Genomic DNA, 14,246 nt, shown 5'->3' with positions numbered 1-14,246 from the left:
AGGTGCAGCCCACACCTATCAGTTTATGGTTTGCGTAAAGGCTAACTTGTTATTTTCCTTTGTAATCTCTGCCTACTGAGCCTATGGTGCTGTTAAGTTATTGTGGCTCAATTTGACTTCATTTTTTTTATGTTAATGTATTATTATTTAATATATATTATTGTTTTAGTTGCTTAAGAGATATTCCTGGCTCTGAATTTGCTTATTGCTATTTTTATGTTTTTGTGCATTATTTGTTGCCGTCATCATTAAACGAACAGGTTACTCATCAGTTACTCAGTACTTGAGTAGTTTTTTCACAACATAATTTTTACTTTTACTCAAGTTAATATTTGGGTGACTACTCCTTACTTTTACTTAGGTAATACATCTCTAAAGTAACAGTACTCTTACTTGAGTACAATTTCTGGCTACTCTACCCACCTCTGCCTGTATGGCTGTTGACCAAGTATGCCTTGCATTCACTTGTGTGTGTGAAAAGCCGTAGATATTATGTGATTGGGCCGCCACGCAAAGGCAGTGCCTTTAAGGCACGCCTCCAATATTGTTGTCTGGGTGGAAATCGGGAGAAATTCGGGAGAATGGTTGCCCCGGGAGATTTTCGGGAGGGGCACTGAAATTCGGGAGTCTCCCGGGAAAATGGGAAGGGTTGGCAAGTATGACTGGGAGACGCAACTGCTCTGTACTTCTCCCTACGTCCGTGTAGCACTCCGTAAAAAGTCATACATTTTACTTTTTGAAACCAATACCGATCATTACCGATATTACATTTTAAAGCATTTATCGGCCGATGATATCGGCAGTCCGATATTGTTGGACATCTCTCGTGAGAACCCTGTCATGGTCACTCAATGTTGTTTCCCAGGTGAGTAAGCCCAGCCAGGAGGCCTACCAGAACGAGCTGAACATCGAGAGCGTGGAGCGCTCCTTCATCCTGTCTGCAAGGTCAGAAGTGGTGCAAGTTGCTTACCCGCGCTGTCGCTCACTTCCTCGCTTGCACCTGTAGCTCGGCGACCGAGAGAGACGAGTGGCTGGAGGCCATCGCCAAGGCCATCGACGACCACACCAAGAAGAAAATAACTTTCATATCCAGTCGGAGCCAAGAGGAGGTGATTGATTCATGATGTCCACCAGGCGGCGTGAAGCCTCGCTCACCCTCTCCTCTCCAGGCTGACGACGTGCTGGAGAGCGGGGCCCCTCTGGGTTCCAAGGCTCCCATCTGGATCCCGGACCTGAGGGCCACCATGTGCATGATCTGCACCTGCGAGTTCACCCTCACCTGGAGGCGGCATCACTGTCGAGCCTGTGGCAAGGTGAGCGACACCTTTGGTACCTCTCTGCAGGACTCCGTCTCCTGATCTTTGTCCCGACAGGTGGTGTGTCAGGCCTGCTCCACCAATAAGTACTACCTGGAGTACCTCAAGAACCAGCCAGCGCGGGTGTGTGACCACTGCTTTGCCAAACTGCAGGAGAACAGTAAGTTTCTGTATTTCTACTGAGTATAGTATCGTTTTTGATTCATTGGTACCGCGATACTATACCGTATTTTTCTGACTATAAGTCGCAGTTTTTTCCATAGTTTGGCCGGGGGTGCGACTTATACTCAGGAGCGACTTATGTGTGAAATGATTAACACATTAGCGTAAAATATCAAATAGGGATGTCCCGATCCAGGTTTTTGCATTTCCGATCCGATACCGATACTGACCGATACTGGCCTATCCGAGCATGTATTAAAGTTTAAAGTTATTTAGCCTACTTAGTTGTCAGAATCATGTTGAAAAGGGTTTTAGTACTCTTGATAACAACTAGCCAGCTGAATTAGGGGAGTTTGAATAATACACAATGGTTGGTTACAAGAAACTGACCTGTTTATTCAAGGATAAACACAAAATAGACAAAATTATACATGACAAACAGAAATAGCATCATTGAAACTAGGGCTGGGCGATATGGCCTTTTTTTAATATTGCGATATTTTAAGGCCATATTGCGATACACAATATATATCTCGATATTTTGCCTTAGCCTTGAATGAACACTTGATGCATATAATCACAGCAGTATGATGATTCTATGTGTTTTGATTGATTGATTGAGACTTTTATTAGTAGGTTGCACAGTGAAGTACATATTCCGTACAATTGACCACTAAATGGTAACACCCCAATAAGTTTATCAACTTGTTTAAGTCGGGGTCCACTTAAATTGATTCATGATACATATATATACTATCAGATATATACTACCATCATAATAGTCATCACACAAGATAATCACATTGAATTATTTACATTATTTGTAATCCAGGGTGTGGAGGGGGGCGCCGGATGTAAGTGTCAAAAAGACAGCCAAAAGAGTTTGATATGAGAATAAATCTAAAGTTAAAATATAGGGTAGAAATGCACCCATTTGCAGGAAATGTAGTCTTGATTTTCAAAATTTCTTTCAAGGCTTGCATGTCTACATTAAAACATTCTTCTTCATACTGCATTAATATATGCTACTTTTAAACTTTCATGCAGAGAAGGAAATCACAACTAAAAAAATCACTAATTTTTTCATACGGTGTTGATGTGGAAATTTTTGCCTCTGCATTTTGATGGTGTGGAGTCTGGACGTGTGGCACCGAATGGAGATAAGCGTCTCGCCAGACGTCACAATATTTGAACAATGATGACGAAAACTGTTGTCTCTGTCGTGTCCGTGTGTCGAAAATTGTTATGCGCTTATTTTTTTATTTGATTTTGTGCGTGGCATAGATTTGCCGTGCGCAGAGGACGCTTGAGCAGGCGCGCACCTTAGCGGCTGCGCTAGCATCACAGCTAACGTTAGCCATGCCGCTACCTCGCTCTCTGCTGGGAGAGGACGTATACGTATGTGACATATGACGTGACAGTATGTGACGTGTGTCGTGACAGTATGTGACGTGTGTAAGAAGGTGCACTTGCTGTCTGTGAGAGGGAGACACAGGAAAGAGTGAGAAGAGCCTGTCGTGTAATTCCAGCAGCTAAAAGCAACTGCGTGAGAATTGTGGATGTGTTGAAGGTGTGCTGGAAAATGCGGAACGGAAATTACGGAGCAGCAGAAAAGTGGAATGTATTATTTGAATAGGTGCGTTGGAAAACACGGACCAGAGTTTTTTTTTAAACTGGATCTGGATCGGCATTTTCCCATGCCTTGCCGATACGCAATTTTTGGCAAATATCGGCAGCCGATCCGATCCAAATATCGGATCGGGACATCCCTAATATCAAATAATATTATTGATCTCATTCATGTAAGAGACTAGACGTATAAGATTTCATGGGATTTAGCGATTAGGAGTGACAGATTGTTTGGTAAACGTATAGCATGTTCTATATGTTATAGTTATTTGAATGACTCTTACCATAATATGTTACGTTAACATACCAGTTGGTTATTTATGCCTCATATAACGTACACTTATTCAGCCTGTTGTTCACTATTCTTTATTTATTTTAAATTGCCTTTCAAATGTCTATTCTTGCTGTTGGCTTTTATCAAATAAATTTCCCCCAAAAATGCGACTTATACTCCAGTGCGACTTATATATGTTTTCTTCCTTCTTTATTATGCTTTTTTGGCCAGTGGGACTTATATTCCGGAGCGACTTATACTCCGAAAAATACGGTAGTCATCGGCGGTCACTCGAACGAGTGAATTATATTTATATAGCGCTTTTCTCTAGTGACTCAAGTGCTTTACATAGTGAAACCCAATATCTAAGTTACACCTGCTCCCAGTGGGTGGCACTGGGAGCAGGTGGGTAAAGTGTCTTGCCCAAGGACACAATGGCATTAACTAGGAAGTTGCTGGCACGGCAGCTCTACCAACCGAGCTATACCGCCCCAACCGAGCTATACCGCCCGTATGACGATCCTCCTGATAGGGGCATACTTGCCAACCTTGAGACCTCCGATTTCGGGAGGTGGGGGTGGGGGGCGTGGTCTGGGGTGGGGTGGGGCGGGGCGGGGCGGGGCGTGGTTAAGAGGGGAAGAGTATATTGACAGCTAGAATTCACCAAGTCAAGTATTTCACACGTATATATATATATATATATCCTGAAAATATGCAAACAAAACTGTGTTTAGATACCGGTAATTGATACTTCAAACTTGCATAAATAAATATTAAGGAATATAACATAACTTGGCTTCTGAGAGCTTCAAAATGTAATGAATAAAATGCTAAAGTTGTTGATAAACAAGCAATTATTTTAATAATTAAATATGGTCATTTTAAATGAATTATTATGATCATTTAAAATTAATTATTTCAAATATGTTTATTTTAATGTATAATTCTATGGCTGGATGTAATAAGGAGTCAGAAAAAATACAAATAAAAATACAATTAATTTTGATGTTTTTAGCAAAATATAGTAAACATTTATTTATTTATTTTATTTTTTTAACTAATAAATATATTTATTTTTAGGTAAGATAAACATAATAATACAATTTATCTCTAGTCTGGATGATTTACTTCTTGTCACCCTGTTGTCCTCCCGTCGTGAAAAAAGGCTGTCCTCACTCAGGTCCGCATGGAGCTGGAGGGGGCGTGGCCTCCAGCTCCGGCTGAAAATCGGGAGATTTTCGGGAGAATATTTGTCCCGGGAGGTTTTCGGGAGAGGCGCTGAATTTCGGGAGTCTCCCGGAAAATTCGGGAGGGTTGGCAAGTATGGGTAGGGGTGTATCCCTTTATGGAGGATGCCAGTGCGTGACTTTGTTTTACGTGGGGAGACTGGTGCACAGACAGTCACCGCACGATCCTTGACAGAATCGGGTCAGGGTCCAGCGGCACAGAGTCCAAGACGACTGGGGACCCTTTTCTGCTGCAGCCTTCTTCCGCCATCGCAGCCGTTGTGGTAGTTCTCAAATCTACCGTCTTCCGCCTGCTCCGCTGTTGAGGTCTTCACCGTATCCCTGGCTTGGGGGCAGTTCAGGTACTAGGCCTTTGCCAAGGGCCACCTGGGGTAACAGTAGTAAAGGGGTTAACCTCCTAGTGCCCCAAGACCCCATAGAGGAGCCTCCACTGCCGGATGCACTTTAACGTCATGCCCAGGACATTGGTTCCCCGTCAGGGAATCAAACCCTGGTCTTCTGCGTGACAGGCAGAGATACTAGTCCTGGTATAACGTACAACTCTAGACGCAATAAACACTTTCTCTCCCTCTAGGGGTGTAACGGTACGTGTATTTGTATTGAACCGTTTCGGTACGGGAGTTTCGGTTCGGAGGTGTACCGAATGAGTTTCCACACGAAAATATTAAGTAGCCGCCTCTGCTTCCTTATGCCTCTGTCTCTGTCAGTCCTCTACACAGCACCCAGCATTGTCCCACCCACACAACCATCTGATTGGTTACAAACAGAGCAGTAACAGCCAATCAGCAGTGTGTATTCAGAGCGCATGTAGTCAGTGCTTAGCGTTTAGCAGGTAATCATCAGGCAGCGGACTCTCCCCAAATTATAATGAACACCTCCCAGTCAACTACTAGTAACATCACTATGAGCCCGTTGACCTTCTAGAAATATAAAAGGCAGCTCAGCTCGCTCGCAGTCCTGGCTTGAGGTGAAGGCTAATTCGCTTTTAGCGCAACGTTAGCTCATTTTGCGGTGTGTGTGTGTGTGTGTGTGTGTGTGTGTGTGTGTGTGTGTGTGTGTGTGTGTGTGTGTGTGTGTGTGTGTGTGTGTGTGTGTGTGTGTGTGTGTGTGTGTGTGTGTGTGTGTGTGTGTGTGTGTGTGTGTGTGTGTGTGTGTTACGGACAGCAAAGCCCTATCTGTCTGTTGTTTCACTTTACCTTTTCCTGTGTTGATTGAGCTGTGTTGAAGCAGCAAAAAAGGACATTATGTTAAATGAAGAGTTTCTGTCTCTGATAGTTGATATAATAATGTAAGTACATGAACTCCATGGTGTTCAGGGGTGAATAGTCTCTCCTATTACTATTGTACTATTTTTTCAGCTATAGTTACATTAATCATTAGCAATGGAGCAGCCTAGTTTTGAATGGCAGGGTCCCTGCTATCACATGTTGATACAAATATAACATTTACATAATAAAAATCAACTACAGGCTTCCCAAATGCTGTAATAAATTAAGCATGATGAGTTGACTTGAGGGCAGCACGGTGCCAGAGGGGTTAGTGCGTCTGCCTCACAATACGAAGGTCCTGAGTAGTCCTGGGTTCAATCCCAGGCTCGGGATCTTTCTGTGTGGAGTTTGCATGTTCTCCCCGTGACTGCGTGGGTTCCCTCCGGGTACTCCGGCTTCCTCCCACCTCCAAAGACATGCACCTGGGGATAGGTTGATTGGCAACACTAAATTGGCCCTAGTGTGCGAATGTTGTCTGTCTATCTGTGTTGGCCCTGCGATGAGGTGGCGACTTGTCCAGGGTGTACCCCGCCTTCCGCCTGATTGTAGCTGAGATAGGCTCCAGCGCCCCCCGCGACCCCGAAGGGAATAAGCGGTAGAAAATGGATGGATGGGGATGGAGTTGACTTGAAACTGTTTAATGGTGCACTTTTTATATGTAGAAGAAAAGTTTTGTCATTTTATTTAATCTGAGCAACAACTTGAGGCAGTTTAATGTTGATTAACGTGGGAAGAATTATTATAGTGTTCCCAATGTTAAAAGGATAAAGCCATTGTTTACAAATTTGGTAAATAAATAACCAAAAAAATGTATATTTGTTGTTTTCTTATTGTACCGAAAATGAACCGAACCGTGACCTCTAAACCGAGGTACGTACCGAACCGAAATTTTTGTGTACCGTTACACCCCTATCTCCCTCACATGTGGTAAATCAGTACGTCTCTGTACCAAACCAAAAAGTCTGATCTCAAATACCTTTTGACTTTCCTACTATGCACATATGTCGTTTAGGTGACCGCTGTGCCTCGTCGTCTGTGTCGCCCATCAAATCCGGAGCGTTCTCCTTCACGAGAAAACAAAAGAAAATTCCGGCCGCTCTAAAAGAGGTGACAAGTATTCCCCGTTTTTGTGTGTGTGTCTGAGCAGTCACGTGACCACGTTGTGTCCGGCAGGTGTCGGCCAACACGGAAAACTCGTCCATGAGCGGCTACTTGAACAGGTCAAAGGGCAACAAGAAGCAGTGGAAGAGGCTGTGGTTTGTCATCAAGAACAAAGTGTTGTACACCTACGCCGCCAGCGAGGTTCTCTTAATAGCCTTTGTGTTCTTTATCTATAAACTACACAAGCAGTGAAGTTGTCACGTTGTGTAAATGGTAAATAAAAACAGAATACAATGATTTTTTCAACTTATATTCAATTTAAAAGACTGCAAAGACAAGATATTTCATGTTTGAAGTGGTAACATGTTATTTTTTGCAAATATTAGCTCATTTGGAATTTGGTGCCTGCAACATGTTTCAAAAAAGCTGGCACAAGTGGCAAAAAAGACTGAGAAAGTTGAGGAATGCTCTTCAAAGACTTATTTGGAACATCCCACAGGTGAACAGGATACTTGGGAACAGGTGGGTGCCATGATTGGGTATAAAAGCAGCTTCCATGAAATGCTCAGTCATTCACAAACAAGGATGGGGCGAGGGTCACCACTTTGTCAGTGAGCAAATTGTTTAAGAACAACATCTCTCAACCAGCTATTGCAAGGAATTTAGGGATTTCACCATCTACGCTCCGTAATATCATCAAAAGGTTTAAAGAATCTGGAGAAATCACTGCACTTGAGCGGCAAGACCAAAAACCAACATTAAATGCTTGTGACCTTCGATCCCTCAGGCGGTACTGCATCAACAAGCGACATCAGTGTGTAAAGGATATCACCACATGGGCTCAGGAACACTTCAGAAAACCACCGTCAGTAACTACAGTTGGTCGCTACATCTGTAAGTGCAAGTTAAAACTCTACTATGCAAAGGGAAAGCCATTTATCAACAACACCCAGAAACGCTGCCGGCTTCACTGGGCCCGAGCTCATCTAAGATGGACTGATTCAAAGTGGAAAAGTGTTCTGTGGTCTGACGAGTCCACATTTCAAATTGTTTTTGGAAATTGTGGACGTCGTGTCCTCCGGACCAAAGAGGAAAAGAACCATCCGCATTGTTATAGGCGCAAAGTTGAAAAGCCAGCGTCTGTGATGGTATGGGGGTGTATTAGTGCCCAAGACATGGGTAACTTACACATCTGTGAAGGCACCATTAATGCTGAAAGGTACATACAGGTATTGGAGCAACATATGTTGCCATCCAAGCAACGTTATCATGGACGCCCCTGCTTATTTCAGCAAGATAATCCCAAGCCACATATTACAAACAGCGTGGCTTCATAGTAAAAGAGTGCAGGTACTAGACTGGCCTGCCTGTAGTCCAGACCTGTCTCCCATTGAAAATGTGTGTCGCATTATGAAGCCTAAAATAGCACAACGGAGACCCCCGGACTGTTGAACAACTTAAGCTGTACATCAAGCAAGAATGGGAAAGAATTCCACTTCAAAAATGTGTCTCCTCAGTTCCCAAACCTTTACTGAGTGTTGTTAAAAGGAAAGGCCATGTAACACAGTGGTAAAAATGCTCCTGTGACACCTTTTTTTCAATGTGTTGCTGCCATTAAATTCTAATTCAATGATTATTTGCTGAAAAGAAAGGAAGTTTCTCAGTGTGAACATGAAATATCTTGTCTTTGCAGTCTATTCAATTGAATATAAGTTGAAAAGGATTTGTTGTTTTCTCTTTTTATTTACCATTTACACAACGTGACAACTTCACTGCTTTTTGGGTTTTATATGTTGTCATATGCTTGATTTACCGACACCCCGACTCCTTTTAGGATGTGGCGGCGCTGGAGAGTCAGCCTTTGCTTGGCTTCTTCCTCAGGGAGGAGAAGAACGGACCGGCCCAGAGGATGCAGTTCAAGCTGTACCATAAGAACACACTCTTTTACATCTTTAAAGCCGACGACATCCCCACCGCCAGGAGGTACTAACACCCACATGCCCTAACACAGTGCTATGCAAATTTTGGCCCGCGGGCCACATGCGGCCCATTAAGATTTTCAATCCGGCCCGCCAGACGTTCTACATAATTTTTTTTTACCTTTAACATCAAAACTGTCGCCGCCATTATGATGTGTAGTGATGTTTTTAAATGACCGTAAGTCTTAAACTGTAGAAAGTATTTCAATGGTTGAAATCTGCACTTTTGAGTGTTATAGGAGTTATTGCGGTAATCTAGGTCACAGCAGCTCAGACCAGGAACAAAGCAGAGTGAGCGGGGTTTGTTTTCAGAGCAGCCAGCCCCAAAACCGATGCGGAAGCAGATTTTTACAAAAAAGTTCTGCATAAAAGTGATAATATGTCATATTGTAGGTGTTTATTACACTTGTTTATTACATTTGTTGTGTTCTATGGAGGAGCTGGTCTGAGAAGTAAAATATGTTCATATGTTGTCAATATTCAGTGTTTTATTGTTCATAGTTAATATTGTAATTCCCACTTTCGTTATTGTCATGTACATTTTGGGTGTCCCATTCAGTAAAAAACTGTAAAATTCCATTCTTTTTTTTTTTGAGGTGGTCTGTCATAACATTTTTAGAACTCTATCGCAGTGTTTTTCAACCTTTTATGCGTTGAATAAATGCGGAGGCACACCACCAGCAGAAATCATTAAAAACTGAAACTTACTTGACAGTAAAAAGTCGTTGTCGCAATTGTTGGATATGACTTTAAAGCATGCATCACTATAGCTCTTGTCTCAAAGTAGGTGTACTTTCACCACCTGTCACATCACACCCTGACTTATTTGGACTTTTTTGCTGTTTTCCTGTGTCTAGTGTTTTAGTTCTTGTCTTGCGCTCCTATTTTGGTGGCTTTTTCCTCTTTTTTTGGTATTTTCCTGTAGCAGTTTCATGTCTTCCTTTGAGCGATATTTCCCGCATCTACTTTGTTTTAGCCATCAAGAATATTTCAGTTGTTTTTATCCTTCTTTGTGGGGACATTGTTGATTGTCATGTCATGTTCGGACGTACTTTGTGGACGCCGTCTTTGTTCCACAGTAAGTCTTTGCTGTCGTCCAGCATTCTGTTTTTGTTTACTTTGTAGCCAGTTCAGTTTTAGTTTCATTCTGCATAGCCTTCCCTAAGCTTCAATGTCTTTACTTGGGGGCACTCACCTTTCTTTTGTTTATTTTTGGATTAAGCATTAGACACCTGCACGCTGCCTCTCGCTGTTTCCGACATCTACAAAGCAATTAGCTACCGGCTGCCACCTACTGATATGGAAGAGTATTACACGGTTACTCTGCCGAGCTCTAGACAGCACCGACACTCAACAACAACACATTTTTTGCAGACTATAATTACCGGTACTGGTTTGCAAAAAACATTTTTAACCCAAATGGTTGAAATTAGATAATTTCCCACAGCACACCAGACTGTATCTCTGTATCGGACATTGTGACTTTTGGTATTAGTGTTCCTAATTTAAAATTGTTTAAAATTAAAAAAAGTTAAAAAAAAATTTAAAAAGTTAAAAAAAGAATTAAAAAATAGAAAAATTTAAAAACATTTTTAAAAAATTTAAAAAATTTGAAAATAATTTTTTACCTTGAAAATAATTTTTCCCCTTGAAAAAAAAATTTTACCTTGAAAATTTTTTTTTACCTTGAAAATGATTTTTTACCTTGAAAAAAAATGTTTACCTTGAAAAAAAAAATTTACCTTGAAATTTTTTTTTTACTTTGAAAATCATTTGTTTACCTTGAAAATCATTTAACCTTGAAAAAAAAATTTTACCTTGAAAAAAACTTTTTACCTTGAAAAAAAAATGTTACCTTGAAAAATTTTTTTACCTTGAAAATCGTGTTTTAACTTAAAACACTTTTTTTTAAGTTTTGAATTTTTTTTAACTTTTTGAATGTTTTTTTTAATTTTTGTAAAAAAAAAATTAATTTTTAAAAAAAATTCTAATTTTGTTTTTAATTTTTTCAAAAAAAAAAAAAAGTTCTTAATTTTTTAATTTTTTTTAAAAAAATTTAAATTTTCTATAAAATTTTAAATTTAAAAATTTATTTTTAAATATTTTTAACTTTTTTTAACTTTTTTTTAAACTTTTTTTTTTACTTTTTTAAACTTTTTAAAAACATTTTTTACCCTAACCCTAAAAAAAAATGTTAATTGTTAAAATTGTTTAAAAAAATCAAAAAAATTTAAAATTGTTTAAAATTGTTTAAAAAAAAATTAATAAATTAAAAAAGTTAAAAAATTTAAAAAAAAGTTAAAAAAATAAATAAAAACATTTAAAAACATTTTTAAAAAATTAAAAAAATTTGAAAATAATTTTTTACCTTGAAAATCATTTTTACCTTTGGAAAAAAAAAATGTACTTTGAAAAATTAAATTTAAAATCCAAACACACATACTGTACAGCTAAATGTGTATATATCATTTCTACACACATACACATTGGCCCCCCAGACACATGTTTTCTCTCAATGTGGCCCCCCGAGTCCTAATATTGGCCCAGCTCTGTCCTAACCTTTTACCTCATTTGTCTTATTTTGTCTGTAGATGGATTGAAAAGTTTCAGGAGGCCATGATTCTCGAACAGTAATCCACGAGGTCCACAAGTCAAGGATCACCTGCTCAGGAAGGACTAAAAGGAGTTGGAAGACACCAGACGCCTTTTTGAAAAAGACACGGGTGCTATTTCTTCTTTCCAAACATGATATCCTTGCCTTGTGATGCTCATGGCCGCCGATTGAGATTGTGTCGCAGCCTGTTTGCGGACGTGAACGTGAACGTGTGCCAAGAGGGGTCACATTGAAGCGAATGAAGGAAGTGTTCATTGTTGCGTTTTTGAATGAAATACAAGCAGCGTTTTACTGTGAAAATCACGCTTGGACAAAGAAATGGAAAGTTGTTTTTTCTACCCTCAGCTTTGAGAATTTTTTACTGCCGGTCAAACAGCATCCTGGAGGAAACTGGAAGGGAATCATTTGGCTCGATACATTTCATCCTTTATAAGCCACGTCAGAAGTGGAGTGTAGGTATTTTTGTGTACATGACAGAGCAACATTGACCTTTTTATTTGATATTTATAATGTAGGCAGTACAAGCTGTCACCTCTTGGTAGTCAGGGTCTGTTGAGTTTCATCACACCTTTTTGTGTTTTTTAAACGTGGGAAAGGGAACTTTTATTTTTATTTTGTTGCACTACTAATGGATGTTTTTTGTCCCCATGCCCTCCAAAGAAATTGTACCTGTTATTGTATTTTTTCTACTAGTGAAACCAACAATAATGTTTTACTATTGATTGTGCTGCTCTGCAGAAACAATCCGCACCAGCTCCAGCACGTAAACACAAGAGTTGACGTGCTATATGGGATCAAATTTTTTATTGAATATTGTCTTTGCAGCTCTTGATTGATCAGTGTCATGCTGATTTTTAACTTGTCTGGGAACGATTGTCAGGAGCTGGGAAACATGTGGTTGCTTATGATTGTACAACAACAGTGACATTTTATGATATCAACAGTGTGGAGGTAGAGTCTCCGAAAAATATTATTACTCTAAACTGTCAGGCAACAGTTTTTAATAAAATATATATATGTATATATGATGGCTGCGTGTTAGTTTTGACTTGAGTGGTTAGAATGACACTTTATCAGTATACCGGTAATGCTTCAAACACTGCTTCCAAAAGTTGTGCACTCCAAAACGTGTTCATTATAGTCATTAATCTCGACTTCATCATTTTTTATATAAAAAGAAAATCAGCACAAATTGTTCTAATAATTGTTGTTTTGTAGGTTAAAGTGTTTTGTATGTTGTGCTCCTGTGTTAATGTTGCTGATCATATTGTATTGAGTTTATTTAAATGTATTTTTTCCGTATCAACTGCTTCAAGTCGGTCAAATTTATATATATATATATATATATATATATATATATATATATATATATATATATACATATAGTTTAAATAGGGATTTAACTTTTTTTTCTTTTTTTGTTTTATTTAATAAGTGTCAGGTTCAAACACTGATGACATCTATTAAACAAGACAAGAAGCAAGGACTTAAACAGAAATAATTAAATTTGGAGAGACGTCTGGACTGTCTCACCACGCTCTGGCGAAAGATTGTACGCCTCATCTTTTATTTGGACTTTCCCTGATTACATGGCAACAGCTGTTTCTAAGGGACAAGGGTCGTAAACAGCCATTGTGTCATGACTTGATCTTGGGAGTTTGCTTTTCCAGGATGCAACGGAAAGTTGGCACGGGCGAGACGGGAATGGAGGTACATGATTTATTTATATTTATCAAAAAAAGGAATAAATGAAAGCGCGCACAGTGGCGGAGAATATCCATCCATCCATCCATTTTCTACCGCTTATTCCCTTTGGGGTCGCGGGGGGCGCTGGAGCCTATCTCAGCTACAATCGGGCGGAAGGCGGTGTACACCCTGGACAAGTCGCCACCTCATCGCAGGGCCAACACAGATAGACAGACAACATTCACACTCACATCCACACACTAGGGCCAATTTAGTGTTGCCAATCAACTTATCCCCAGGTGCATGTCTTTGGAAGTGGGAGGAAGCCGGAGTACCCGGAGGGAACCCACGCAGTCACGGGGAGGACATGCAAACTCCACACAGAAAGATCCCGAGCCCGGGATTGAACCCAAGACTACTCAGGACCTTCGTATTGTGAGGCAGATGCACTAACCCCTCTGCCACCGTGAAGCCCTGGCGGAGAATAAACTATGAAAAAACAAAAGGACTATAAACATGGAACCAAAACTTACTGTGACAAGGGACATGAAGCAGGATCATAGAGGAATGGACAGAGCATAAATGTGGTGCGCAGAAGCATATATGGGGTGCGAGGTCGTCAGAAAAACAAACTGAAAAACACTGAACTTAAATACTACAGACATGATTAACGAAAACAGGTGCGTGACTCAAGACGTGAAACAGGTGCGTAACGTGACAGGTGAAAACTAATGGTTGCTATGGTGACCAGACAAGGGAGTGAAAAGACAGAAACTAAACAAAACATGATAATACAGACATGACAGAGCCCCTCCCTTAAGGACAGATACCAGATGTCCAAGAAAAAAAAACTTAACAAAAGTCATGGGAGGGTGGGAGGGGGACATGGCGGTGGGTCGCCAGACCACGTGTCCCCGTATCCACCGGGGCAGAGTTAGGTGGCGGCGGCGAGTGGAACGCCGCTGCAGCA

General features: G+C 40.4%; 1 protein-coding gene across 1 annotated transcript in view; it reads left to right on the top strand.

Moving 5' to 3' along the window:
• The window catches only part of fgd6 (FYVE, RhoGEF and PH domain containing 6), a 45,737-nt gene extending 33,124 nt beyond the window's left edge, over window positions 1–12,613 (top strand). The window contains exons 14-21 of the mRNA XM_061983656.1: window positions 866–945; window positions 1,007–1,109; window positions 1,170–1,313; window positions 1,374–1,476; window positions 6,909–7,003; window positions 7,070–7,198; window positions 8,832–8,980; window positions 11,568–12,613. Of these exons, the coding sequence (XP_061839640.1) occupies window positions 866–945; window positions 1,007–1,109; window positions 1,170–1,313; window positions 1,374–1,476; window positions 6,909–7,003; window positions 7,070–7,198; window positions 8,832–8,980; window positions 11,568–11,610 (846 nt within the window). The 3' untranslated portion in view covers window positions 11,611–12,613. The remainder of the gene's footprint in view (window positions 1–865; window positions 946–1,006; window positions 1,110–1,169; window positions 1,314–1,373; window positions 1,477–6,908; window positions 7,004–7,069; window positions 7,199–8,831; window positions 8,981–11,567) is intronic.
• Window positions 12,614–14,246: the final 1,633 nt, after the last annotated feature.

Source organism: Nerophis lumbriciformis, linkage group LG25 (genome assembly GCF_033978685.3).
Source record: "Nerophis lumbriciformis linkage group LG25, RoL_Nlum_v2.1, whole genome shotgun sequence".
Classification (NCBI taxonomy): Eukaryota; Metazoa; Chordata; class Actinopteri; order Syngnathiformes; family Syngnathidae; genus Nerophis; species Nerophis lumbriciformis.
This window is presented reverse-complemented; position numbering and strand designations above follow the sequence as displayed.